The sequence below is a fragment of the Colletotrichum fioriniae genome (assembly GCF_027942845.1).
Source record: "Colletotrichum fioriniae strain IMI 355084 chromosome Unknown scaffold_2, whole genome shotgun sequence".
Lineage (NCBI taxonomy): Eukaryota > Fungi > Ascomycota > Sordariomycetes > Glomerellales > Glomerellaceae > Colletotrichum > Colletotrichum fioriniae.
Genome location: NW_027076838.1, coordinates 3634716 through 3662582, shown reverse-complemented (window position 1 = coordinate 3662582; position 27867 = coordinate 3634716). Strand labels below are relative to the sequence as shown.

General features: G+C 53.9%; 10 protein-coding genes across 10 annotated transcripts; 6 read left to right on the top strand and 4 right to left on the bottom strand.

The window, feature by feature from the left end:
- Positions 1-181: 181 nt before the first annotated feature.
- Positions 182-2722, bottom strand: N0V96_002802 (uncharacterized protein; the record flags this gene model as incomplete). The annotated part of the gene is made up of 1 exon (XM_053187149.2): positions 182-2722. The coding sequence occupies one exon, from the start codon at positions 2720-2722 to the stop codon at positions 182-184; it is 2541 nt and encodes an 846-aa protein (XP_053054653.2).
- A 1443-nt stretch (positions 2723-4165) lies between these two features.
- EG1 (Endoglucanase EG-1) lies at positions 4166-5568 on the top strand (the record flags this gene model as incomplete). Its single annotated transcript, XM_053187150.2, has 3 exons — positions 4166-4810; positions 4873-5012; positions 5070-5568. 3 exons carry the CDS (start codon positions 4166-4168, stop codon positions 5566-5568), a joined length of 1284 nt encoding a protein of 427 aa, XP_053054654.1.
- A 438-nt stretch (positions 5569-6006) lies between these two features.
- On the top strand, positions 6007-7167 carry N0V96_002800 (uncharacterized protein; the record flags this gene model as incomplete). The annotated part of the gene is made up of 3 exons (XM_053187151.1): positions 6007-6081; positions 6168-6636; positions 6695-7167. 3 exons carry the CDS (start codon positions 6007-6009, stop codon positions 7165-7167), a joined length of 1017 nt encoding a protein of 338 aa, XP_053054655.1.
- Positions 7168-10051: 2884 nt separating this feature from the next.
- N0V96_002799 (uncharacterized protein) lies at positions 10052-10869 on the top strand (the record flags this gene model as incomplete). The annotated part of the gene is made up of 2 exons (XM_053187152.1): positions 10052-10675; positions 10747-10869. 2 exons carry the CDS (start codon positions 10052-10054, stop codon positions 10867-10869), a joined length of 747 nt encoding a protein of 248 aa, XP_053054656.1.
- Positions 10870-11911: 1042 nt separating this feature from the next.
- Positions 11912-14958, bottom strand: SEC26 (coatomer subunit beta; the record flags this gene model as incomplete). Its single annotated transcript, XM_065756627.1, has 4 exons — positions 11912-12060; positions 12123-14118; positions 14172-14592; positions 14654-14958. The coding sequence occupies 4 exons, from the start codon at positions 14956-14958 to the stop codon at positions 11912-11914; spliced, it is 2871 nt and encodes a 956-aa protein (XP_065614996.1).
- Positions 14959-15668: 710 nt separating this feature from the next.
- MNH1 (Protein mago nashi) lies at positions 15669-16440 on the top strand (the record flags this gene model as incomplete). The annotated part of the gene is made up of 6 exons (XM_065756626.1): positions 15669-15706; positions 15761-15798; positions 15866-15961; positions 16018-16081; positions 16136-16223; positions 16300-16440. 6 exons carry the CDS (start codon positions 15669-15671, stop codon positions 16438-16440), a joined length of 465 nt encoding a protein of 154 aa, XP_065614995.1.
- A 4302-nt stretch (positions 16441-20742) lies between these two features.
- On the top strand, positions 20743-22068 carry N0V96_002796 (uncharacterized protein; the record flags this gene model as incomplete). Its single annotated transcript, XM_065756625.1, has 5 exons — positions 20743-21306; positions 21365-21515; positions 21577-21755; positions 21889-21935; positions 22002-22068. The coding sequence occupies 5 exons, from the start codon at positions 20743-20745 to the stop codon at positions 22066-22068; spliced, it is 1008 nt and encodes a 335-aa protein (XP_065614994.1).
- A 586-nt stretch (positions 22069-22654) lies between these two features.
- Positions 22655-24345, bottom strand: N0V96_002795 (uncharacterized protein; the record flags this gene model as incomplete). Its single annotated transcript, XM_065756624.1, has 5 exons — positions 22655-22683; positions 22760-22965; positions 23359-23703; positions 23839-23888; positions 24232-24345. The coding sequence occupies 5 exons, from the start codon at positions 24343-24345 to the stop codon at positions 22655-22657; spliced, it is 744 nt and encodes a 247-aa protein (XP_065614993.1).
- Positions 24346-25060: 715 nt separating this feature from the next.
- Positions 25061-26354, top strand: N0V96_002794 (uncharacterized protein; the record flags this gene model as incomplete). Its single annotated transcript, XM_065756623.1, has 5 exons — positions 25061-25141; positions 25238-25382; positions 25438-25602; positions 25666-25704; positions 25858-26354. 5 exons carry the CDS (start codon positions 25061-25063, stop codon positions 26352-26354), a joined length of 927 nt encoding a protein of 308 aa, XP_065614992.1.
- A 46-nt stretch (positions 26355-26400) lies between these two features.
- N0V96_002793 (uncharacterized protein) lies at positions 26401-27099 on the bottom strand (the record flags this gene model as incomplete). The annotated part of the gene is made up of 1 exon (XM_053187158.1): positions 26401-27099. The coding sequence occupies one exon, from the start codon at positions 27097-27099 to the stop codon at positions 26401-26403; it is 699 nt and encodes a 232-aa protein (XP_053054662.1).
- Positions 27100-27867: the final 768 nt, after the last annotated feature.

Sequence of the window (27867 nt, the reverse complement as noted above, 5' to 3'; positions counted from 1 at the left end):
TCAACGACCGGGGGAACGCTTGGGTAAAGAGAAATACGCATATATACACTTTTCCATTTTCAGCAGTCGTTCACATAAGAGAAGGAGCATTAGAACTCTTCTAGATACAGGAGCTCGAACCATGTATCCTACAATCTTAGCCGGCCGATGACTTATGCAAGACGCAAAGACTGCACAACTTCTATAACACCTTCCAGTCGACCTTGGAAGTCGGAGGAAGAGACTCATTCTTCAACATAAATTGGCCAATCTTCGTGAGATTGTGCTTCCCAAACATAGACAAGGGCAACTTCTCCAATAGAACGCCATGCACAACGCCCAAGTCCTCATAGAGCGCAACTGCATAAATCCGCCGAGACCCATGACTCAGGTCCTTCAGTGTCGCCAACATGTCCTGGACGTTCGCAGTATGTCTCTTCGGCTTGGCCTTCTCGTCATCCTGAGGGAGGAAGCAGTCAATGCTCCCTGAGAACTTGTGCGGCCCCGGCTTGTCATCAGAGGTCAGGACGATGCCTACCGCACGCATCGAGATACTGGCGTCTTCGTTGATAAGCCAGTCAGCCACAGACTCGTGGTCGTACCGGTCAATGTAGGTATGATCAGAGGATCCTGATATGTTGGCATCCCAGCCCGTGGTCTTGGACACGGGTAGCATGGTCCCACCAGCCTCGTTGCGCTTCAAGACCCGCCGCATCTCGTTGGCAGTGCCCGTGGAACGAGCGAGGTCCCTGGCCATGCTCTCATAAAAGATAGCGCCGAACTTTCGTGAGCATTCACGGAGGAAGGCGAGGGGGTAGGTTCCGTAAACCATGGGATCCACTGGGGCAGGCTTGCTAGTGGACTTTGAGGCCTCCAGTTTCTCGATGTACCAATCCGTCACGCTTACAGCAGACATGATAGCGGGAGCACGGCTGGATGAACAGTGTCGAAGGTTTGCATTTGTGAGGATCGTCGTGGGTGAGCCGGCGGTGAGAGCGTTATCAAGCCGGGTCATTATGCAGAGTTGGTAGAGGTCCCTCACTGCACTTGGGAACGTCCGTCTGCTGGCTTTGTTATGAGACTCCCTGTCTTGATCGGTCATGACTTTCCTATCGTATTGCAGGGGCTCGCTGAAGGGGGCTGCGATGGGCTCTGGCAGCAAGTTGAAATCTCGAGTGTCTCTGAGAACCACCATGAGGGTTCTCAACGAGATTGCCGTACCGCTCCGATCTTCCAGCCTGGTCCAGGTACGTGTGTATAGCTGAATCTCAGGGCAGAGAATGCATTCTTGTAAAGTCCATAACGAGGACATCCAAAAAGTTGGCTCGCCTGTCGTAACATCGTCAACAAGATCGACCAGATCTTCCATTCCTTCACGGCGCTTCTTCTTAAGCAGCTCCATTGCCACGGTGGCGGCTTGTGTTGCTTCTGCCATTCTGTCCTTGATTGCGTCGGTGTCACGGTTCGACAAGATTGACTGCGACTTGAGACTAATCCAGTCCAAAGCAGCCAGCACGCCATGCCAGGACTCGACGTCATTGATCCAGGCGATGCAGTGGCTTGATCCCTTAAAGATTGACGCCTGGTTTGCAATCTCCTGGGCGGCCCTAGGGTCGCTCTTGTCCTGCGGAATGCAGAACAGGTCGAACCAGATGTAGCGGTATCCTAGTTCCTTGAGCTGCGCCGGAAGATCGCGTACGTCGTATATCGTGTTTTCTGGGACCGGCCAAGGTACCCCAGGGACAGTTGTGTTGGTCCGCGTTCGCCAGCGACCCCAAGTATGACTGATGCATACGTATGGGGGGCATTCGGACAAGTCCTCCACAGCGACCGTCTGTTGACTTTCGTTGTCCCAGAGATAGTACGGATTGATGCTCGCCTGGGCGGAAGTAATTCTCTGGTGTTCCGCATCATTCTGAACAACAATGGGATACGGAATCTGCTCATCAGAAGGAAGATGGCTCGGGTGGAGCACTGGGTAGGAAAGTTTCTGGATGGTCGCAATACAAGAAGATCGATAGCGGGCATGCTGAAGTCTAGACAGCTTCATATGGCAGAGGAAAGGCTCCCAAAACATCGGATGGAACTCGAAGAGGAAGAGCCTGAATAGGTGTGAGTGGTATAGAGATGTGTCCGTCTTGACTTCGCTGGCGATGCGACGAAGATCATATCCGTCGGAGGGATCTGATATAGTCCAAAAGGGCCGGTTCTTTTCCAGTCGCGCGGCGGTGGCACTCAACAGCTCTTTGTCGCAGTAGGCCGCCTTCCACCAGTACTGGAGAAGACCAAACGATCTTCTTTGAGCCGGCGAGAGTGAGGCGCAGAACTCGGGCTCATCTCGAACCAGCCGTTGGATTTCCTCCCAGTCATCGGGGAGAGAGGCCCAGCCGTGTAGCCTTTTGTGAGGATCGAAATCCGGTCCACCCTTATATCTAGTTAGATGAACCCATAACGGGCATACCGGCCACAGCCTAGGTTCGAGGGGCTTGAAGTGCAAGTTTTTCATAGCTGACAACGCCTTTCGGTTTTGGTCAACTGTGTCCTGCCATTCCAGCCGCGGGGCTCCCTCGGCCAGACGTCTCTTTTCCAGGTCATCGTATGCAGCCCATCGAGGGGGAACTAGGGCCTCCCACTCAGGGGAGAAGACGTAAGAAATGCGTATGTCGTTGTCAGTCTGTTCGCTGGACCATTCCTCGTGCCACTCGGTGAGTTTGGCGGTGATGTCGGTGGATGATGACCCCATTGCTGCTGTTACGTCTTGGTTAGAAAGTGTCTACAAAGAATCTAGACTCGGCCGTGATTGCCTATCGTCAGTTGAAATTGATGTCGCCGTTGCTGACCGGGTTAAGTTCAATCGCTGTTGTTCAAATGAGGGATTTTCAGCCCTCTTGTGCTCAGGACATTGGGTTATGAGGCATTGGCATTCGCACCATCTCGACAACACCTCGTCCATACATCGCTTTAGTATTGCTTGACGCAATAGTCTTGAGTTCTGTTATGCCAGGGATTTAGTCCTTTTCAACCCCTTTCGTCGATATTGTGGACTGATGTATGCAAGTAAGACGCGACTCACGAATCATCTCCTAGCGATATCTTGCTGCCTGGCGCTGATGATAGCGATACTTGACATCTCCACAATGAGGCCACAGATGATGTCCAATATTTCCGATCCCAGGTTGAGCTTACGGATTCTATCGCCTACAACAACACCAAGACTGAAGACTCAAGGCGAGAGATAGGTTGCATGGCATGCCTCTCTGCTACGGGTGCAGAATAACTTGGCATCCACCCCAGAGGACCAGAATCCGAGCAGGAAAAGCTGCCCCCCCTCTTTGACTGTTTAAGATGGATCAAATCATCGACCCCGGTCAGATACCCCTGCAATTGCTTCACGCGGAGAAATGGGGTAATCGAGCGCAAGCCGCCGTCCTTAATTCTGGTTCTCCCCGCTTTCTGGTCATCTCTAGACTCCAACAAACACCACGAGCGAAATAACTGAAAGACTATTATAAATGCACCCCTGTCAGGAACAGTAGATGGCTAATTAACGGACTTGCCAAGGGCAATCTGACTGGATGGTTCATCAAGTCGAGCAATCTACCAATGCAGGTTCACCTGTATAAAGATGGAAGGGGAGGGTAGAGTCGCATCCAAGCGAGCGGCCAGATCTTCCCCCCCATGCACGGTTCCTGGCCCGTTCTACCGTGAAGCCACGAGGAAAGGGAGCTGGAGGATAATGAATGTTTGACTACCCAAGCACATTTAGCATGACACTAGGCCTATTTTCAACATACCTCGTGGCGGATAACCTTTGATTTAAAGCTGCGAACCCTTGTCGGCAATCAATGGTATAGCGCCCAGACGGCCAGACAAAGGCTTCGGAGGGTGACCTTCCTTCGCCTCAATGGGAGCAAGACGGGACAGGAAGAAGGAATAGAGCCCGGGCAGGGAGATTTGGTTGTCTGGAGGCCGCGTTCCGATACCAATGCACCCCTGAGCGAGTTCATTATGGGTACGGGGGAGGGACCCGACAACCGCGGTCAAGTTGGAGAGAGGTGTCTATTCGTGAGCATATATGAATAGCCTGCTCTCTCGAATGTTTTGTCGAGGCGGGCGCTGTTCTGTCTCCCGGTGCGATTGTCACATTATCTCTTTTCAGAATCCTCACCACTGCTAATCAGTCATGATGGCCTCTTCCCTCTCCCGCTTGGGTCTCGCCGCCCTCTTTGTGGGCCTGGTAGCGGCCCAGCGCCAGATCGGGCCCGAAGAGAACCACCCGCCTCTCACAACATGGCGCTGCACCAAGGCCGGCGGCTGCACCGAAGTCAACAACTACATCGTCCTCGACTCCCTTGCGCACAACGTCTACCAGGCCAACGGCGGCGGAAGCTGCGGCTCCTGGGGCAGCCCGCCTAACGAGACGGCGTGCCCTACCAAGGAGGCCTGTGCCGAGAACTGTGTCCAGGAGGGTCTCGACGACTACAGCCGCGTAGGTGTCACGACGAACGGCGGCGCCATGACCATGTACCAGCTCAAGGATGGCGTGCAGGTGTCTCCGCGCGTGTATCTTCTTGACCCTTCCAAGGAGCAGTATGAGACGATGCACCTGACGGGCAAGGAGTTTACGTTTGACGTCGATGTCTCGAAGTTGCCGTGTGGCATGAATAGTGCCTTGTATACCTCTGAGATGGAAGCCGACGGTGGGAAGAGCGCGCTCAACACCGGTGGCGCCCGTCATGGGACGGGGTACTGCGATGCTCAGTGTTATACTACGCCATTTATTAATGGTGAAGCCAACATCGAAGGATACGGCGCCTGCTGCAATGAGATGGTGAGTCGTCTATCCTTGGATCTTGTTTGGAGCCCTCAAAAGCAACTAACATGCCATCACAGGACATCTGGGAGGCCAACTCGCGTTCTGCTCATATGGCGCCGCACCCATGCAACCAGACTGGTGTGTATCTATGCGAGGGCGAAGACTGTGCCTTTGAGGGTGTCTGCGATAAGAACGGGTGCGCCTGGAACCCGTACCGGTAAGTGGCCAAGGTTGCGACCACAAAGTGTAGAACAGAACCTAACCCTAGAGACAGAGTCAACCAAAATGATTACTACGGCCGCGGCTCAGGATTCGACGTCGACACAACGCGCCCCTTCACAGTCATCACACAGTTCCCTGCCAACGAAGCCGGGGTCCTCACCGAGATCCACCGCCTCTACATCCAAGACGGCCACCTGATCCGCAGCGAAGTCGTCAACAACACAGATCTACCACAGGTCAACTACCTCAACGACGAGTTCTGCGCGGCGACGGGCTCGCGGCGGTTCATGGATCTCGGCGCGCACCGGGAGACGGGCGAGTCGTTTGACCGCGGGGTGGTGCTTGCGTTTAGCATCTGGTGGGATGCCGGCGGCGGGATGAGGTGGTTGGACGGTGCGCCGGAAGCCGGACCATGCAATGAGACGGAGGGATTCCCAGAGAACGTTCTCAAGGTTGAGCCTAATCCGGTTGTGACGTTTAGCAATATCAAATGGGGCGAGCTTGGATCTACGTTCAAGCCTCAGTGTAAGAACAAGCCGAGGAATGTGTAAGTTGCCTAGAGAATAGAAGTCCGCTTTCATGCGTCGAGTCTTGTCAGTCTCTTTTGGTCCATCGCTCTGTTGGTATTTCCGTGAAGCATCATGTTTGGTAAGGCATCGCGACTGTCCTAGGGAAAGATGAAGTTGTAAAAATGGATAGTGGCAGAGAGAGAAAGCAGACGAAGGTTCCCGTACCGGAGAGGACTTCCGAACGTATGCCCCACTAGACAGGTGGCTGAGTCAGCAGAACAGGGAGCTTGGACGCGTCGCGTAAAGTGGTCGGTGGTGCCTGCCGCCGATGGTCAAGTTGCCCCGCGGTTCCAGCTCCGTGACCATGGACAACCTACCTAAGCTGCGAACGCCTCCACCTACTTACATATTCGCACTCCGTCACTCTCGGGATGCCTTTCAACGCTTCCAAGCCATTACGGACATACAACAGCTGACAACATGGAGGCGGTAACTGAACGCCACTTCTTTCACCATGGCGCTCCTAAGCCGGGCGCAACCAAGACAGCTCTCCGGGTAGGGAACCTGCAATACTACAGTTTGCGATTATGTCTATAGCATTGCTAGATGATGGGAGCTAATCTGACTGTGCTTGACTGCAGGCCATCGAGAGAGAAAAGTTAGACTGCCAGTGGTGCCAAATACGAGCGTTCCCGAACCACAAACAATACCCAATCACCATAGTCAACGAAGTCGATGACGAAGTAATCCCACCCAACTTTCGATTCCTGCAGCATTCGAAGCTCGGTCACGGGGTACAGGCCGCAGAGGATAGTTTCCGAAGTGGATGCGAATGTGAAGATGAGGAAGAATGCCAGTACACGGGCTGTCTCTGCCTGCAGGAGCAAGAAGACGACTCGGACGACGAGGGCGAAGCGAGGAAAAAGGCCTACATGTACCATATGCACGGCGCCAAGGCCGGTCTGTTGCGGTCAAAGTTCCTGAGCTCGACGCGGCCCATTTACGAATGCCACGAAGGCTGCGCATGCGATGTGACCTGTCCTAACAGGGTGGTCGAGAGAGGTCGACAGGTTCCTCTTCAGATTTTCCGGACCGAGAAGACCGGCTGGGGTGAGTTCAGCTGGAAGGCAGGCTTTAGGCTAGAGAGAAGCTTACTCTCTGACAACAGGTGTACGATCGTTGCTCGACATTCGACGAGGGCAGTTCGTTGATAACTACATTGGCGAAATCATTACTCCACAGGAAGCCCAGCGTCGACGGAACACCTCAAACATTGCGCAACAGAAGGACGTGTACCTGTTCGCGCTCGATAAGTTTACCGACGAAGATTCCCCCGACATGCGCCTACAAGGTCCCCCGCTCGAGATAGACGGTGAATTCATGTCTGGCCCGACTCGCTTCATCAATCACTCGTGCGAGCCGAATCTGCGCATCTTTGCGCGCGTGGGAGATCACGCCGACAAGCATATCCACGATCTCGCCTTCTTTGCGCTTCGCGACATTCCCCGCGGAGAGCAACTCACATTCGACTATGTCGACGGTGTGAGCGACGACGCTGCCGATGCAAAGGACAAGAGCAAGCAAGGCGACATGGTTCCGTGTCTTTGCGGTAGCAAGAATTGTCGCCAGTTCCTGTGGTAGTCGCTCAGTAACAGTGACATCTGTCTGAACTCGATCACGTTTCTAGCTTCTGGGTCGTCGGAAGGTCGGATACAAATCGATGTTAGCCGTGAAGTGCCACATAGCGTCGGTGGTAGCGGGATCTGTGGAAGTCAAGGAGCCTCCAATGACGAAAGAGGCGAACGTCATCGATGTTGGGCTTTTACAGACGTTACCTCCAACCTTGCCGATAGGTACGGACGGAAGTCTGGCATCAAAAAATGGGCCCAGATTGAAAGTACTGGGAGAAAGCGGGCAAGGAAGACTGGGTCAGGTGCCGAAACGGCATGACACGGAGGCTCCGTGGGTTGATGAAGCCTCAAGCTTGAAGGAGCCCACAATTTGGATCTTCAGGGATGGCCGGTGCGCCCGGTTCGTCTGAAGAGGCGGACAACTCGGGATGCCAAGGGGGGATGCCCTGGATTGGGATATGAAGCATGACCCTATTGACGTCCAACTCGTGCACGGCGCACATGTTAATTGTCATGTCGAAGGGAGCATGACGCGATGAAATGCATCTGAGCCCCGGACGCAAATTGAGGTGTCAGATCTAGTGTTTGCGATGGAGACACAGATCTTATGTGTTAGTAAGGCAAGCTTCCAAATTGGTCTGAAGTCAAGTAACGGGATCTCGGCAATAGCGTCTCAATTGGTGTAATACGAGACTGGCCCCGGTCGATATCCATTCTAGAAGCGCCAATTCGAGCACCGCTATGACCTCTAAGAAATCTTTTAGGAAAAGATGAAGTGATTAGTGAATTGCCTTTACGAATGGTGTTTCTGATTCGCGTGCGTAATCAAGATGTGTCGGTAGAGGCGCCTGCCACGATCCATCGGTCTACTGCTGGCCGCTGTCCGTGTTATTGATCAGGCGTTCAATCCATGGTGGCTCAGCAGAACCTTGGACTGATCCCCTCACCACCAATACTGAGGGTCAATCGTAGAGCAAAAGATAAAGAAAGCAGGCCGATGGAGGGGAGCCTTGGGAGGAGTCTTGCGGCATGAAGCGAGTGGGCTGGGCTGAGGGATACCGGGGAGGACCCTGCATTGGGCCGATTTTTGTCGGATGGATCTTGCCAAGGCACTTGTGGCCAAGCCTGGAAGAGCTTACAGTAATAAAAGACATGGAAACGGGCACACACTACCTAAGTGTATGAGAGTGTGAGAGAGAGACACTCAAGGAGAGGGAACCGTCAGGCTGGGCCGATCCAATGTCTCGATCCATTGTCTCTTAGCGTCTACCGAATATTTCTGAAAGAGGATAATCCACGTGCAAACGGAGACTCGAAGGAGCGAAACATGTCTTGATTTGGAGATGCTGCACCCGGGAGAGAAGATATTCCACGGGTGCGTGCATTTCAGTCATACCTTAAGGTACCCAACCTTACAGATCCCAGGAGAGCAAAGGGTATTAGTGTACGCAGTACAGAGAAATAGGCAAAAAGGGACGAAAAGTCGAGGTCCACTGCTCTCTTTCTTACCTTATCTTTTCGCAAGCGAGGCGGACGGGAAGCGAAAAACAAGCACAATTTAGGCGTCTCACAGCAGCAACCCACTGGACTAAGGTAGCCTGGACTAGCACCACCCCTGCTGCCGAGATCCTCTTCCGGGGAACTGCAACCACTGATCATCTGCTGCATTCTTTCCATTTTTTACCTTGAGACCTTGAGATATGTACTGAGGTACCTTATCCATCCGTAGAGGAAACTGGAAGGAAAGGACGGCACCGATAAGGTACGGAGAGACTTCACTCACCACTCTCACCTTGCCTTCACCATCTCACCTCCAACCTCTCACCTCACCTGCTACCTTACCTTTCGCAGTAATCCTTCTTTTCGTCACCACCACTGGTCCCCAGGTGCCTCACCCACCCTCCTGAACACAGTCCCTGTCCCTCACTTTCTCTCGTCACTTTTCATTTTTTTTCTCTTATGCCCTCCTTCTGCCGCCTGCAACGTCTTTGAGGAGCTCCCACCTGCTCTGTGCCTCTCACCACCCACCTTCTCTCTGCTCTCGTTCCATTCGTGACGCCTCCCCCTCGCCTCGAATACGTACCTTTCTTGACTTCAGCTACACCACTTCCCGTCACTCTCCCCACGCTCCGTCCGGGACCAACACGACACACATACACACACATACACACACACACACACCTTTTAATACACGACAGCCGCAGCTCGTCGACCAACCAGCGTCAGATCGTCACGTCAACGACACAAGGGTCTAGACCATCCAACAGCCCATGCTCGCTCGCTCTCCTCTTTCAACATCGCCCCCGTTTTCACCACTCGACTTCCATTCTCTACGGCAAAGCCACTAATTAATTCCCGCCAACCTTTTTACATCTTTGTTCAGTACAACTAGCCAAAGCTTGCGTTAACTCGCCTTTCATCTCAAGGTCAACAGCGACCTGATCATCACCAACACGCCGCAAACCACAACCTGGGCAATGGCACGAGACGCACCAACTTGCTAGAATCAATCTCCCCCGCCAATACACCACCAAACACCCCATCCTCCAAGTGAAGGCGTCGAGAATATGGTAAATATTGACTTCCCTTCCCCCTCATCTCTGTATCATACCGCCACCACTGGACACTACTCCGAACGCCAAAGCGCTCTCTTCCTGCCAAACCTGCATATTTCGTCCGACCACCTCCCGCATGTTCTCAGACTGATGATCCTTCTCGCATAGGGCTGCTGTCTCTCCCGTCCCCAGGGCTCTAATGCCCCCTACCCGGGTCCGACCAACACGGGCTCCGCGAGAGCTATTAACTCTGCGCCCGCCTCCGTTCATCGCGACGATGATTCCCCTGCCGAGACAACACAGACCTCCTCAGGTCGCCGTCGGGGCCGCCACTCCAGTATGCCCCTCGACAAGCACATCAACAAGCCTCTGCGCCGCCATGTCTGGACTTCTAAGGGTCGCGCCTGGACTCGCGTCGCCGTAGACCGCGAGCGAAGAGACTTCTTTGACACCCGCGTCACTGGCCGCCCAGAGGTCTGGCAGTCTTTGCGCGCAGCCCTCGAGGTTATCTGGGACCCTGTAGGCCAGGGTGCTGCCGACGATGGCACTGGTGGTCTTGCGACAGCGCAAGGCATCCTTAATGCGGCAGAGATCACTCTCCCCACGGGCGATCTTGCTCAGGGTGCCTACGATCAATTGGGCAACTACTATCCACTGTCTGAGTGGCTTGTCGCTGATCCCACTAATTTGGTTGAGGACGATGCCACGATCGACGGCGCCGACGAAGCGCTCTCGACTAGAGATCTCAAGGACGATCTTGCGGGAGGAGAGGAGACTACAGAAGAGCTAGACGAGGAAGATAACGTCCGCCGGAGAGAAGAGAAGGGTAAGGCCGTCGTCGACGCCCGGGACCAGCTCTCCGTCCTAGCCCGCCTGAGCGAGACTGCGCGCGATGTCACTGTCAGCTTCGTCAAGAGCGATAGCGTCAGAACTGTTGCTCGTAAAATTCAGGAGCAATCAGGAGTAAGTAACATATCTCGAGTTTCACCTCAGCCTACCCATCCTAGAGAGGACCCCATCTAACAAGCTCCCAGCTCGCCAGCACCAAAAAGATTCGCATCGCCTACATGGGCAAGATCCTTAAGGACAATCTCTCCCTCGCGGAGCAGGGCTGGGCAGAGGGTCATGTGGTCAACGCCCTCGTCTTCGACAGATAGCATCATCGAAAATCGCCGGTGGACCGATATGCAGCCCTTTGGCTTAAGAAGGCATGGATTCACCGACTGAGAACGTCTCAAGACATGCGACGCGATCTACACCCTTCCCCTCAGTAAAGAACAACGACCAACGCAAAGCACATCGCCATGGCCTATACAAAACGGCTGCAGCATGGCGCCACCCGATCACACTCGATTTGATGTGGTTGGGTACACAACTCAGCATGAATTTCCTTTGGTCTGGCTTTCCTCAGTCTGGATAAATACCCCCTTTCATTACCGTGTGGTAACTCTTTCTTCATCTTTTCTCTTAATCGATTTGGCGTTCCGGAGGATGGAAACCCACTGCCGCACAAAAGAAGTTGGTCAGCAATTCATTGCAGGCGTTCGTTTTTCATCATGAGCACTTCACTCACAATTGTGTGTCGTCTCTTTCTCTTTTAGTTGTTAATAGCGGTCATAACGATCATCCAACGAGCGAGGCTTTTCTCCAAGGTGTAGGGCAGCGACCAGTGGCTGTCACGGCAGAGAGCTACAATACCAATAATCACCCTAAGTTAATCATGATCTGCTTAGCCTTCCTATGTGATGTATCGGCTTGTTTCTTCATGTGATTTAGGAGAGGAAAGCGAAGACGACATTGACATTCACTCACTTTCTTGCATCATAAAGGGCCATTATTGAACATCAAGAACATCTCATTTCTACCTACTCATGACGCCTGACCGGGCTGCACTTTTTACTCTAACCTCAAAGAGAAAAAAGGAGAGGCGAGAAGCCAAGACTGCTCTTCCCCGTCTCTCCTTTTCAACCCCCTCACCTCTTGTTCATTCCCATTTCACCTCGATGTTGTCGGCAAGCCAAGCACCACATGTTTGCTTTTTTCCCCGGCATACACCGTCAAAAACTCAACACTCTGTCTCTCTTTCCTGGCTCTTCATTACACCTGTAGGCTTGGTGGGCCTCAGATAGCCAGGGGAAACACACCGCAGTCTCCATATATAGCCACCTACATCACCTTCCACCCCCTTTATCAGGCCATTCATGCTGCTGAGCCAATCTTGTTGAGACCCTTCAGGGATCCCAAGCTCAGGGCCAGACCCTGCGATCTGCTTCTTATTCTGACGAAGCCGGTAATCGGTCCGTCTTCGCCTTCCTTCTCGATGCTCAAGTTTGCCAAAGCATCCTCGCCTTAGAAACGTATTAGCTTACAGATACTGTACATGTCAATGCAATAGAGGAAGAAAACTCACCGAATACACTGCGAGCGTACAGGTTGGCACTCAGGAACTGGCAGTCGCCCTTCATGCTGGCCTCGGGGGTCAAGCAGTTCATGTTGGTCGCCGCCATCAACTGCTCGAGGAAATCGCGCAGGGACTTGGCCTTGGAGTTGATGTTGACCTTATTCTCCCACTCAAACTCGGTCCACATCGTGCGGAACTGTGTCTCGGTACATGTTGCCGGCTGAATGTAGTCCATAATGTCCACGTGAAGGTCGTTGAGAATGACGACGTTCGTGTCCGTTGAGTGAGCACCGTCGTAGACGACATTGCCAAAGATGACGCCAGTGTCGGTAGAGGACACCTTGATTGTGCACTGCACGTTGTGGAAGTCGTGAGGGCCCAGGTTTTGTGTCGTCGGCCGCTCGACAACCTTCAAGTCACCAAGAGTGGCAAACTCAACGGAGAGGTTCTGCAGTGTCTCCATCGTCTGGTTGACCAGAAGGACGTCCAGAACGATATCAAACTGGTGCACCTTGACGTAGGCCTCGGCGTAAACAGGGTCGGAGAAACCGGTGAGTTGTACCACACGGCTGAGCTTAGACGAGAGATCCTCAGCAGTAGCCTCTCCACCTGTTGCGCGCTCCAGGTCAACCTCGATCTCGTCGAGGCCATCGCTGGCATTCTTCTTGGAGAGCTGGCGGATCTGAACGACATCGTCGACTTGGATGGCCGTCTTGGCCTTCTCAACGGCCTCCTTGGCTGCCTTCTTCTTCTCCTCAGCCTGGACCATCGCTCTGAACGCCTTGCGGGTGTCGTCGAGATAGACAGTCTCGAGCTCCTTGTTCTGGGCGAACTCGGCGAGCGAGCGAACACAAGACATGATGCGGTCAACCGAGTCCTCGTCAATGGGAGCCTTGACGAACTGCGACTGGCCGACGCGGATAATGGAGATCATGATAAGCATGGCCTCACCGCGAAGAGCGTTGGTACGCGCTGACTCGGCAGAAATCTCGGCGTGGCGCATGACCAATTTGACGAGGGTGGCAGAGAGAACAGTTGCGAGGTAGTAGTCGCCATCAAGAATGAGCTGGCGCAGAGGAGGCTTCTGGGCAGCCTTGACAGCCTCCAGCTTGGCGGCAACAGCAGACTGGCTGGTAAGGGCGGTCTCAGTAGCGTACGTTCCGTCGGCAAGAACCTTGCGCGAGCCAGTAGGTGCTGTGGGCTTCGAGTGACCGTTGACCTGCTCCTTGTTCTCCTCCTCGCTGTCGCCGTCCAGGAGTCGTTGTTCCGAAGCGAGAATCGGGATCTCGCCGAGGCTGGCACGAATGCTCTTCCATGCATCCCGAATGTCGCGCTCCTCCAGGGAGTACTCTCCTATGATCCACATAATACCTCTGTACACCTTTCCGGCACGCACCTCGCTGAGGGTAGCAACCAGCCTCTGAACGATCGGCTTGCGCAGCTTGGGGAACTTCTCCACGACCTCCTTGACAAAGTTGATGACATCGACGGCTGAAGTGTTATTAAAGTCGGCGATAAAGTCCATGAGTAGGTCAACAACGCTAGCGGCAACCTCTGAGAACTTGATGGCGCACTGGTGGATGGTGTGGATGAGGAGCTGGCGGTACTCGGTGTTCTTCTCGTACTCCTGGTCGACAGTCTTGGAGAGCTCCTTCTTAAGCAGCAGGACAACCTCCTCGACATTCTTGCTTGACACCATCTCGAGAGCGATATCCAGGGCCTTACGTCTAACATCGATATCGGGGCTGGAAAGGACGCGAAGGATCTCCATAACCAAGTCGTCCAGGATACCCTCGTTCTTCTTTCGTAGCTGGTCAACCCGGTCGAGCACAATGAGCTTGACATTGTTATCGGCTTCCTTGATGCTAAGCTCGATGAACTTGGCGGCCGCGGCCTTGACAGCGACAGGGTTGTTTGTGAGGGCGGTTAATGAGGAAGCGGCTTCGTATACGACGGTCGAGGTATTGGCTTCGAGGAGGTCGAAAATGAGTCTGAGATACCGTGCCTAATCAAAGTCAGATGTGCGCCAAAGCAATATCCATTCTTGATTCTCGTTACCTTGTTCTGAGAGTTCTGGACGGCATCCTTGCGGATGAACTCGAGCTCGACAAGCTGCAACAGCTCTTCTGCGTTCGGGATACCCTCAAACACGGTACTCAGGTAGAGCAGTGCCTTCTCGTGGTCGATGGAGGCGAGCGCAGCAAAAGCGTTGCGCTTGCATGTCGGGTCGTTCTCGGATTCGAGGAATGTGGCAATGAGCTCTGAGGCATCGGGAATCAGGCTGGCGGAGTGTGTGTAGATGGAGGAAACCGCAAAGACGGCGTTCTTGCGCACGTAGGCGTGGCGGTGCTCCAGACATTGTCTGGCGGAGGAGAGGAGAGGCTCAATGAGCTCGGCTTCTCTGAGCTTGCACAAGAAGCGAAGAGTGTTTCCCCGGATGTACTCGTTGGGGTGTTGCAAGTCGTTTCTGATACCGTTGCTAAGGCCAGAGTGTCAGCAGGGGCGCAACTGCGAAGGGAACGAACGAGCCAGCCACGAACCAGACCAAGATCATTTCCTGCTTCAGCTTGCCATTGGAGTCGAGCTTGGGGCAAATCTCGTAGTAAAAGTACAACAGCTTCTTCAGAGCCTTGTGCTTCGAGGGCATGACGAATCGAATGATGTGCATGAGCAGGTTGGGCATGGGATCGCCATTGAGCATGATCGTGAGAATGCGCTTCATGGTCTCGACTTTGCTCTCGTCGGTGCCCTTCTCGAGCTGCGTGCGCAGGTCCGAGAGGGAGGGGACGTCGGCGGCATTGTCCTGGTGCACCAAGCTGTACGCATTTTCCAGAAAAGAGGCCATCGTGGCGGGTGCGGTGTGATGTTGCTGGCGAGGTGCCGGCGCTGTGGTTGAGGACGTGTTCAAGGGGGAGTTCGGGGGTTCGAGTGGGATGTATCGAAGCTGGGCGGTGGGGATTGGACGGTCTAGGGACGGGGGTGGAATACGTGTTAGCTAAGGGAAGCTGTCTATCGCTGCGAGTTTACAGCCCAAAGTGAGCAGAACTAAGAGGATTGGAGAGTAAGACGAACTCTAGGCCATCCAGCAAGACTATCCGCTTCCACACGAGTCCTAGATAGACATGCGTTGCCTTGTTGTGCTGTGTTGAAAGCAATTAATTCCGATATACGGCTCGGTAGCTGGCCTCTCTCACATACTCTGGCCTCCATTTCGTGAATATCTGTCCCTGGGCACCTGCGCCGGACAGGTGTCACTTACTTAGGTAATCACACGTGATTCGGGTTTTAATGGGACTCGACCCCTTGCGGCCTTCCACAAAAACGGGGACGGAACGGATTAACTGGTTAGAACCTCCCTTGACGGGCAAGAGCTGACCATTGGCGACTTCAGGAAGCTTGGACCATGTCGGATCGGACCCCGCCAGGCTAGGCTGCCCGGGCTGGCTGGGGACCATCCCGCTTTTTCTTGCATTCCCATCTCCAGCCTTGCAGCTCGAGGACATCAGCCGTGACATTTCACCGACATTGTCATTTGTCGTCCACACTATCGTCACGATGGCGGCCCCCAACGACCAATTCTACCTCCGCTACTAGTATGCAGCCGAAGCTTTTCACTGTATGAGGTATCAATGCTAAATGAGATGCAGCTCCGGTCACTCTGGACGATTCGGACACGAGTTCTTGGGTAACACCGAACCCCAACCCCACTATCCCGTTCTTTGAGCAGCCTTCTGACGTTGTGTTTCCACCAGAGTTCGATTTCCGCGTCGTTGGCGATGGACGGAGCGCAGTCGCGCGTTATGCGAACAATTCCAACTACCGAAATGATAGTCTGATTCGCAAAGAGAGTACGGCATCTTTTCCCCAAAAGGCCAAGTCAAGCAGCGCTAATGGGAACCTCCAGTGTGTGTCAGCGCTCTCATCGTCGACGAGATCAAGCGCATCATCAAGACGAGCGAGATTCTGAAGTACGATACCCGACAGCAACCATCCCCGGAGATACGCTGACATAGAGGGTGAAGGGAAGATGACTCAAAATGGCCACAAAAGAACAAGGACGGGCGTCAGGAGCTGGAGATTCGGTTGGGCAACGACCACATCTCCTTTGAGGTGGGTTGAAATCCATTTCGTTGGACTCGATTTAGTTGGACTCGGAGCTTCGCGTTGACTGACGTGTTTCGAACAGACGGCCAAGATCGGCTCACTGGTTGACGTGACAGAGTCTGCCGACCCTGAAGGCCTGCGCGTCTTCTACTACCTGGTGCAGGACTTGAAGGCGCTGGTGTTCAGCTTGATTGCGCTGCACTTTAAGATTAAGCCCATTTAGAGAGGGGACAGGTCGAAGAAGAAGAAGGCGTTGGGCTAATTTGGGCGGCAAACGATAAAATACTTGGAGATACCCCTGAGGACTGGGCCCGCATCCGTTCTCCTCCTCCTTTGCGAGAACGCTACGAACCGGCCACGAGAACGTACCATGATGAACGAGCCCGCATGTGATCTGCGGAACGACCATTGTTTTCTAGAAAAAAATGCATTATGCTGCAAGTCGGGTGCATGGAGGAGGGGTCTTGGGCCCTTCAGCTCAGACGACGAGCTGGCGAACGGACATACGGGCAGGCGGGAAATTAGGCAGCCCTGCTGGTCGTCCGTCATACGAGGTCAGACTCGGGGCAGACCAGACCGCATGGCTCCAGGTCATGTGCAGCGAGGAAAAATAACGAGATACGGTTTTCACTATTGATGCACACACGCGCCCCCTATTTGGATGGTGTTTTTGAGATTGAGTGTTGACTATGATGATGATGATGATGTTTAAAAGCCTGAGAGACGAGGAAGAGTTTATTTCTCGAGGTGGCATGCGGCCCGCTGTCAAAAGAATGGCACACTTCTCGTTCGGTCAATTTTATCTTCATGGGACCGCCGCACTTGGTTCGGGGATAGAGGTGGTGTGGTTCGCAGTCAATGCCAACAGTTCGAGTCAGTCTTTTCGCAACGGCGCATTTACACCAGGCAAAGACGTGTTACAGAGCACGCGAGCTGGGACCAACAGCGACGCCTTTTCTTCGGGCTGCTAGTGGGGTGCGAGACTCCTGAGTAACCATACTGAATGACGGACAGAGCCCAGCAGGGTAAAGGGCCGTTGAGGCGTGACGGGAAGAAGCCGGTACCTGGGCTTCGGATCGCGCCAGAACGGGGAGCATGGAAGGAGGGTGTAAAACTCGGTGATGCGGCGTTGAACGGCGACGCCGATCCCAGATCGTCTTTTATGCGATGAATGCGTATGATGACTACTTGTTTGCAACTAGAGAGACCCATTAAGCATACCAAACGCGAAAGCTGACCCAAGCTCTTGACCTGAAAAGGGGTGAAGCATTAAATGGGCACGGGAGGAAGGTGAGTTCATCGATGTGAGGTGCGACTGGGAGAACCCGTACTCACAGACAGTATCAACAGTGCAAAGAAGAATGCGAGTCCCAAAGGAGAATTACGGATGGTGACAGGGACTTGCTTGGTCGGAAGATATGACTGAAGTAAAGTCTCTTAGCACCTGAGAGGACCAGCTTCGGACTCGAGTGCAAGGAATGGATGAATAGAGTGAGTGTCAATTTGCACAGCCCTTCTTTAAACATGAGGCTGAGGCTCAGACTTGGGAGGATATGGGGCGGGTAAGGTGAGCTCTTCTAGCCTCTCACTCTGAAGAGTCTAGAAAGTCTGGAGGTTCAACTCTGGAGTCGCCGGGGATAAGGGCCGGTGGGAGTGAGGAGCATAGAGTTAATGAGGCGAGACGACTGTCTGCAACCCAAGCTGAGAGTATAGCTTCTCTTGAAGCTGATTAGTTGACGAGCACCTCGTGTTTTGTGGGAGCTGTTCCTGTGAGGGGTACCTAGGTATGCCCGTCTTGAACACCTACGAAAGGCGAGATAGGCAGGATGAGATTAAGGTGTGTACACAGCAAGTGTGATGAGTGACACAGATGGGAGTGAGAGTGCTTTGACAGTGTCTGAGGGCTTGGAGTGCAGGAAAAGAGGCTGCAAGAGCACAGAGTTTGGCCCCAGTCTGTGCCCGTTTTTCTCCAACTCTTCCGTGTGAGATTGGATTCAGGCTTTGAGCGCCCTGCCGAAGCCTCCGTTCCCCGCCATCTGAGGCTCTGGGTGCTGAGTCTTGGAAAGTACATGCTGGAGGACGGGCGCAGAGTAAAGTCCGCAAGCCCGATGTGTGAGCCTTGACCCCTAAAGCTTCAACTCGTGGAGTCTTCATGTTTGAGAGGTGACCAAGGGAACTTGAGGAGTCGGTAATAATAGCAGCTAGTTGAAATCCTTCACGGCGTACAGCGCAAGACTACAGGGCTGTATCGCGTTGGTGTCGCGTGCCATTGTCGTGTTCGGGGCTTGACGGAAGGCATGTGTGGATAAAGTATATGGATGAGTGAGTGCCGGCCAGTAATGGGCTAAGGTACGACTATGGACGAATTATAGGTATGACATAAGTTGCTAGAAAAGGATAAAACGGACGCTGGCTATCCGTCAACCGCGCCTGTGGTCGCTGTCAACGTGAGTAAAGTGGTTAAGTGTCTTTCTTTCGCGACGCTTGCAGCTCAGCAGTTCCCCCAACACGAGCCACCGAGCGAAAGGCGATCCAGCTGTTAGCCAGCTGCTCGCTAATAAAGACTAGAGTCATGGTTAGTGTACGCCATGGGCCAATGCGTGGGACGCCAGAAGCGACAGGAAGTCGGTTCGTGGGAGTTACGGTCATGACAGTTGGAGATAAACCACGCCTTCTACGCTAAATTACCCACGATTACTGTAGCTCGGTGGCGTGGCAGTGACAACTTGTTAGTGCGAGAGAGGGACAACCAACAAGCTTCACTTTACAGCGGCACGGTAGCGGAGAGAAGGAAAAAAAAAGGGCGGCGCAGGGCTTGACAGCGCAGAAATGGCACAGGCCGGGAAGACCCTTCCAACGTGGCTAGCGGTAAACGACGCAAATTGAGGTGTCCCCGCGTCTCACACGTCCCTTCTTTTTCTTTCTCTTTTTCTTAGCGGATTAGGTAGCTGAGGTAATTGAGGCATTCTTTCATACAAAGCAGCTGGACGAGTGAGCAATGAGCATTCAGGCCGCGAACAGAAGGCGGGGACACAGGCGTCATCGGCTGCAATGCATTGACTGCAGCAACTGCCCGCCCTCATTCTCCCGCATTTCATCTCACCCCCTTTGGTCACTTCACACCCATTTCATGTGTTTTCAGATTGTCTACAGATAAATGTATGCAATTGACTGGGTGATGTGTGATGGATTCAGTCGAGACATTGTACTCATCTCATAACTCTCAATTTGTACAGTCTGCACTGTATATGAAAGATTCTGCAATAAACTATGTAAAAGCCATTTTGTATTGAACCATCGCGAAGTAAAAGACCTCGGCCAGCATCGTCACTCACTTCAGTTAGGTACTGGGTACAGGCCATCCCGTCCCATCACCCCGTCCTCTCCGCGGGTCCCCCGTCCGTCCCAGTGCCTCCCCGGTCACGACTCACCCCCAATTCTCTCTCATGCCACGCCCTCTCACTTTCACTGGCACTCTCAGTGAAAAACCTAAGGCTCAGGTTGAAGCTATGTACCTACAGATACGTACAGACGCCCAGCACCTGGAGTACATGCCCGTTGTACCCACGGTAACCTTACCACGCCTTCCACGCCTTTCCCCTCCAATCCCGCATCCTAATCGTCACCCCCCGTCCCATTTCCCGTGCCTTGGTCACTTCATCGTCCTCCCGTCCTGCTGGCTGCATCCAGTCACCACCTTATTCCACCTTGCCTTGAGTTCCATTCTACCCGTCGCTGTCGCTGTTTCTGTCGCTTGTTGCTGGCTACAGTTCTTGTTGGCCCTGTTCTTCAGTCTGTACGGATACAGCCACTGCATTGCTGCGGACAACCCTCTCATATCTTTCGCCCACCTCTGCTACATACCTACCAAACGACCCAGACTCACCTTGTCTTGGTCACATCATCAGTCATCCGTCCGTTGCTTCTACTTTGCATTTGATATTCCCCTCAAAGCCAGAAAAGCTTCGTTATCCGCGACGTGCTTTGCGACCACTCAGCTTATCCTCTGCGAACTGTAACTCCAATCATCCTCACTCATCCACTTACCGTCGTCCTGCGACTCTGCGGCTACCTACAAAGTCGTACCTCGTCGACTTCTGGGGTGGTGTCCTCTCTCGACCAATACCATCCTCGCTCCCCCCGACCGCTTTCTTCCACTTGGCAGGCCTGTGACTTATTCGGCCCCAAAGTCACCGATTGCTCCAAGTGGCCTGGCCCAACTCTACTCCTCCTCGCATCCCGTCGACCGAGTTGAGTTTGTCTCGACTTTCGAGCCCGCGACCGCACAATTTCGCGGCGAGCTACCAACCATCACCGACATCGCACCGTCACCCGCCCGTCACCGACATCGCCAACTCTCCAGCAGCGCCGTCGCTCCCCTGCTGCCATCATTGCGGAGCCCTCGACCCCCTGCCGGCGGTAAACCCGCACCCGTTCCCCGTCGACGCGACCGACCCCATCGCCCGACTTCGACATCCACCGCCGTCCTCGACGACGACACACGACCTCGACTTCGACGCCCAACATGCCGACTCCATCCTCCAACCCTCCTCCCGATCCTCATTCGCCCCGATCACACAGTTTCTCGACATGTCCTGAAGATAGCAGCTCAAGATCTCCACAACGCAGCTGGAGGCCACCCACCGATGCAAATCAGGCCCCTCCCGAGATGGATCCCCATCACGACGACCCCATGGACGACGACTCGTCACCCGCCCCCGTCAGCGCTCCAATGTCACAAGCCGAGGGCATGAGCACAGAGGTCATACTCGATGACGAGCCCACATCCGCCGTCTCGTCTTCAAGATCCACTACCATGTCGCCGAGGCCGCAGTCAGGCGACACCGCCAACTCGTCACCGGCGGCCGATATGGAGTCTTTCAAACATGCCGAGTCTGACGAAGAGGCGCACTCGGCCGGTAACAGGCTGAGGACATCCCGGCCAGATGGCGCGAGGCGGCATGATCCCAGGCTATCGCCGACTTCGGTACAACACGAAGACAGCAAGGGCATGGAATTTGACGTCGACGAGGTATGGGAGGAGGAGCTCATGGCGCCGTCCATGGGTTCTGACTTTTCCAACATGCGGGTACGTGCCCAAAATGATGCAGACTAGCGCGATGGTGACTAACAAAACGCCCCGGCAGATTATTCCATCAACGGCATCTTCATATCTCCGCCCAGGGAGCAAGTTTCATGGGACGCAACAATCCGAGCGACAGGTATATGATGTGCAGGTTGAAATCAAGCACGTCGATCTTCGGGAGTCATTTTTGTGCGGCTACCTGCGAATCCAAGGTACGAAATAGCTACCTTCCCCGCTCATCGTGTAACTCACTGCTAAACTCTGTGTCTGCAGGCCTCACCGAGGATCACCCCACCTTGACGACATACTTTGAGGGCGAAATCATTGGCACCAAATATAGCTTCATCACCGGCCACGAGAGCTGGGGCGCCACCGACAAGATCGATCTCAGCCATTGGGGCAAGTTCAACGCCTTCCGCCCACTCCAGAAGCAAGCGCGCAAGGGCCCGGTGGTGATCCGTGATGTTGCGCAAAGGGAGAACATTTTCATGCGTTGGAAGGAGCATTTCCCTCGTCCCTGACCACCGCGTACGCACGATCTCCGGGGCCAGCTTTGAGGGCTTCTACTATATCTGCTTCAACCAGGTCAAGGGCGAAGTGAGTGGAATCTACTTCCACTCGAAAAGCGAAAAGTATGTGCCGACAATGCCCTCCCATGACCTTTTTGAATTCGTTCGTTTGCTAACAGTTTTTGCCAGGTTTCAGCAGCTTGAGCTCAAGCACGTGGAGGATAGGGGCTGCTTCGGCGCCATGGAATTCAGATGAGATCAGACACCAGATCAAGGAAAGAAGGGAAGAGGGAGATGGGAAAGGGTGCAGGAGGCACGAGCGCGACGCCCAACTCTATCCGGTGTGTGCGTGCGCGCGCGCGCGCCTGCAGACTGCGGGAGTACGTCTGGCTGGACGCACGCGTGTCTTATTCTTGTTGTCTTTTTTTTTTTTTTTGTGCAAATGATATCAAATGACGATGCCATGGTACGCCTCGGGTATGAGTATGGATATATTCCAAGGCCAAGCGATTTAAGGGAGGAGGGGATCATGACACGTACAGAAGAAAGAGAAACGCATAGTATTATCATTATTATTTCTTATCGGGCAAACGGTCATGGCATCATCAAAGAAGGAGGCTGGGTATTTCCTGTACATGTCTTTTTTTTTTTTTTTTTTTCTCTTCTTGGTTTCTTCTTCTATCAGGCTTCTTCCTTTTCAAACTTTGTGAAGTAACCCCGTCGGAATGGGTTCAACTCATCTGCTGTTGTTCCTGCAACGAATGTGCGTTTGTAGGCCGCCAGCCTTTCCGGGTCTACCTGGCTGTCAGGGATGCGCCGGTAGGTGATGAGTCGACGGGACCCTACTTGGGAGTAAGCATGATGCTGTAGCCTGGGATGGGAGTAGTGATTATGGATGGAGGGATGGAGTTCGGGTAGGCAGATATTCAAGGATGGAAAATACTCACATTTGTTGAATGGTTGTACACATGTGACGACAATGTCGAGGCGTGGGTGTTGCGGTGTCGGAATCTCCTGGTCCTCGTCGTTGGCGGTTGGCATCCAGAAGGAGAGGCGGCCGCCGTCGACGAGGGTCTCGGAGGCGAACTCAAGGATGTCGTCGAGCATGGCGAGGAAGCTGTAGGGCTTCTTGGGGGCGATGAAGTCTCCCGACCTGGCGTTTATCAGTATCCAGCACGAGAAAGTGAAGAAGGCAAAGACACAGGTAGAAAAGGGGGTCACTGACTTGTACCGCTGCTTCCCAGCCTCAACAACCCACGGCGTCTTCTCCGGATCCCGGCATCCCAAGACCCTTAGTCCCTCCCGCACACCATACGGCGGATCACACACGATACCATCGAGCCATCTCACCCTCCGTACCGGTGAATTCGTCAAATCCGCCGTCCAAAACTCCCCCACCCGCTCCAAGAGCCCATACTGCGCAAAATTCCCCTTTACGCTCTTCTCCCCTCCACTCCCACGAATCGCCCTCCCATCAATATCACTCCCGAACCCAAGCGCCCCAAAATGCGCACACGCAACGGGGAACGACCCCGTCCCGACGAACGGGTCGTAGAACAGTTTTCCAGGTGCCGCGTGCGCGAGGTTTGCCGTCACGAGCGCGAGCTCCGAATCCATTGACGTCGTGCTGATGTACCCCCGCTTCTTGAGGTCATATTTCAGCGACAGCGAGCGTGCGCCGGTGGCGAGGAAGCGGGCTAGGTGGACGCGTTTCGGCCCCTCTGTGCCGCGGAGGTCCCAGTCTTCAAAGATTGTGAGGTGCAGCTCCGGGGTCTTGAGGTCGATTGCGCCGTGGAGGGGGAGGTATTTGTACGCGTTTATGAGGGAGACGAAGGAGGCGTGGGGGCGGGAGGATTGGTATGTGTCTAAGGAGAATTTGAAGGTTGAGGTGCTGACGGCGGACCAGTCAAAGGATTGGGGGTGATGGGGAGGCGAGTTGGGATTTAAGGATGGGGTGGACTCCGTCGTGGGTTGGGGCTGAGGCGAGGAGGAGGTGGATGGATTGGGTTAGGAGGGAGCGGGCGACGAGGCGGGGGGCGAGGTCGACTGAGGGAGGGTGATGATGCAGAAGGGGGACTGGAGATGATATTAGCGTTTGTTTCTGAGGTGCTGGATGAGGTGAGAGGTGAGAGGTGAGAGGTGAGAGGTGAGAGGTGAGAGGTGAGTGTTGGGTTTGGAATCTTGTGGTGTTGGTGGTGAGGGTCTCATCAGGGGTATGTGAGGGTGAGAGAGGCCATATGTGGTGAGATGAGAGAAGGGGCCAGCCCAAGCAAACGGGACGCATGATGAGCCTGTGCAGAATACAAGATTGTGTGTAATGACTCTCATTGCGTATAAGTCAAGAAATGTGTTGAAGAGTTGTGAAAACAAATGAAGCTCTCATGTATGCCATATAAAACTGGTAAGTTTGGAGACTCACATCTAGGCTGTACTCGACAACCTTCATGTCGATGCCCTCCAAATCGGCGAGAGCCTGGAGTTCAGGGAGCCGAAAGGACTCGTGAGCCTGAGAGAAGCGGACGAGAAACTCCATTGTGAAGATGACTTGGGGATCCTGGGTGGCAATCTGATCGAGGGTGATTTACCGCGGATCCTCTCTCATGAGACTGACTGGTTAAGTGAGGAGGGGCAGCCGTGGAAAAATCCTGGCGCGACGAGCGCGGGGTGAAAAATGCCCCTCGTTTTTATGTTCTTTTGCGCTCGAATGACTGGGCTGCGACTGTGTTTGATATTAGAAGTAGTTCAACCCAGATAAAAAAGGAGAGACGTGAGGTCTCATTACTCACAGATCTGAAAAGCCTTGAATTATTCTGTAGTGATGTCGAGAATTTCCGTTTTTTTGGTGCCGCTGAGAAGAAACCGTTTGCGCAGTGCTTCTCTCTCATCCCGCTGACTCGAAAGGATGGTATTTTCTGGGCGCAGAGTCACTCGGATGCGCACACGCCCTCACCGACCAATCATCAGCGATTTGAGCAAGGACAAGTGGATTCCAGGCACACTCCATCAACGCCTACCGTGAACACAAGAAGACCGCTCCGATATGCAATTCTCGAATCCGCGGTCAAGCTCTCGTCTCACTCAACTCCAATATCGCGATCAACTTACACGCCTTAATCATTGGTGCCAACTTCAACGCCAATCAAACCAAGCTCAACCAACTTGGTAACGGTGCTTCTCCAAAGAAAATGCTCTCATTCCCGACGCCTAGCGTCTACCAATCGCCAAAATGCTTCGTCACATACGGCACGATGCCTCACATTGAGCCCAAACAGCTGCCGACAAAGGGGAAGCCGTGGGCGCCTATCCTGGGCCAGGGGTTCAACTATAAGGTCGGGATTTTACTACAGTCATCCAAGAGGAGGAGAGCAAAACAACGTGAATGGAAAATTCGTTTCAAGACTTTCAACTAACGTTCTAAAAAAAAGGTCGACCTCGTTCTACCACAAGAGTGCTTCGAGCTAGTTCGCCAAAAGCTCGTCGAGGAGCTCCCAGCACCGACGTTCCACCGCGTCATCATGACACTCGGGCAGGTTCTGGACGGCGGGTTCTTTGATGAGTACGTCAAGAGAGGTATTTGCAATCTTATCACAGAGCGTGATGGCACGTGGGTACTGACTTCATCAAGGCAATATTCTCATGCTCTCCGAGGGCAGGACAAACGTCGAAAACGTCTTTTCACTTCGCGAGGGCCTGTTGACCATGTATCTCGACAAGGAGACGTACGAGCGCGCCGGTCTTGTTGGAAAGCCTCACGGTGTCAGGGGGAAGAGGGGCTTGAAGCCGCGATGGGGTGAGCAAGATCAAACATTTTCATATTGCAGGACGTCACTTTTCGAAACTGACTCCCTTCAAGTTGTGAGCTACCAGTTGCGAGACCCGGCCATGTTTCCAGGTAAAAAGGGTTTCGACAGATTGGTGTACGCTTGTAAGAATGTTCTTAATATGCCTGTGACGTGGTTATTTTGCAACGCGGCGACTAGCAGTACGTCATCCTCCCATGCTTATCCTATCTTTTTTTGCCTATTCTGACATCAAATCTTCTCAGCACCATCACCAGATCCGCTGGACCAATATTTCCCAACAAGATACACGTGCGAGCCCTCCCTCTTGCCCGACTTCCAGGTCCAGACACCACCGTTGTCACTCCCCCTGGACGTTATTCAAAACGGCGACAGACCGGGCCTCGAAGACTTTGCAACAGAGACGTACGAGTGGCTTTCCCTCATCCGTCTGCAGAGCCCCCGCGTCAAGACAGGGGATAGCATCGACCCGTACCTCTCGCGCTACCGGGTCCCTGGAGACTCGGACACGCCGTCACACGCAAAAGTGTGCAAGATCTCATGGCAGGGCTTCTTCACCTCGCAGTGGGTGCGCAGCGTCCTCATCAACGCCCTCTTCGCGATGCCCTCGCGTACCTGGTTCTCGCTAAACGCGACGTCCTTTTCAAAGGGCATGGCGGGCGACAGCACCGAAGTCGCATTCTTCCGTCCGCCAGAATCGCCTGGCCATTATCTCTTTTGGGAAATCAAAGGTGATGAATAGCCAGTTATTATAAACAGAATGCTTTTCTTCTCTCTTTAACTTCGTTTTAAACCTGCTTCTGACGCACACTGCGTTCGTCGCCCAGGTCCTGGCCGAGGACGGCATCTTCGACAAGGCGGCGCAGCTCAGCTTGGCCCGTGGCGGTGTGGAAGTCCTCCCTCTCGGCCAGCTGCTCTATCCGGCGCTTGAACTCGGGGTCGACTTCGGCAGGAACTTCTTCGGCTTGGTCCATGGTGCCGAGCGTCACGGCGAGACCTTCGGGGACGGGCGGCATGTCGATGGGCGGGGCAGCGGTATCGGTGGTGGTGGTGGAGGTGGCGGTAGAAGTAGGAGCAGCAGCTTCTGCAGCAGCAGCGGCAGAGGCGGTTCTCCGTGTCTCGATGCCCTGCAGGTACTCGGCAATCTCCGGGTAGTCTCCCTCGCCCTCAATCTTTTGGCTGGCAGTGATGCCGTCGGCGCCCTTGGCGTTGATATCGGCGCCAAGCTCTTCGACCAGGCACTTTGCGGCAGCAACGGTCTCGACCACAAAGAGCGCGGTCTCTTCGTCTTCGTCCTTGATGTCGACGTTGACGTTGAATTCGCGGATCAGGGCGCGGAGTAGCTCGAGGTGGTTGTAGCTCGCGGCGGCGTGGACAAGGGAGTAGCCGTGCTCATCCTGGCTGGAAGCAATGGCGGGGTTCTCGCGGAGGAGAGTAAGCAGGGCGTCCGGGTTGTCGGCGGCTAAGAGGTAGGGATTGGGAGCCATGGTTGGTTTAGTCGAAAGAATCAGCTTGAAAACAAGAGTAGGGGTGAAACTCTTGGGTCGGGAAATGTGAGGCCAAATCGGTTTTCGTCCAACAATGTTGCTGCTGTGTCTGCTTGTTGGAAATTTTCTGCCGGATGAGGGGAGCTCCCGGCGTGACGCACACTGGAAAGTTCATCAACCCCTCCAAAAGATAGGCCTTACCGCTTACCTAGACTGGATGAGGTAAGTTGTAGTGGTGGTGGGGGTTGGAGGCCCTGGGACTTTGGCCTTTTGGGATGCTGTGCTGTGCCCCTCCAAGCCCCAGTGGCCCCCCGAAGAATCCCACGACGTTGGGGGCAGTGGCGCTTATCCATCGCGCCTGCCCAATGGACCACTGCCCCCCCCAATGTGGAAAGTGCAAGGCACACCAGGTAACCAACCTAAGGAAGGCACAAACCACCACGCCATTTCCCGTCGATTGGCCTCCTTCCCCCCGGCGTGACTACCACCAAACGTCTGAGAGTTCAACTTGCACTACTCTGAGGACTCTGTTTTCTCTACTTCTCTTCTCTCTTGATCTCACGACCCGTCTTTCAAGGTGTAGCCACACGCCAATACTTTGAGCTGAGGCCACTTGATCGAGACCCCAAGTTAGAACTTTCCCTCGCCCGTTTCCCAAACGAGGCAGTAACAGTGACTCACCTCATGTACTGCGTTTGCTGCGGCCTGTACTCGACCTAGCTTCACCGTTTCAGCGATCTCAAGGTTGTTAGTCAAAGATTGGGCTTA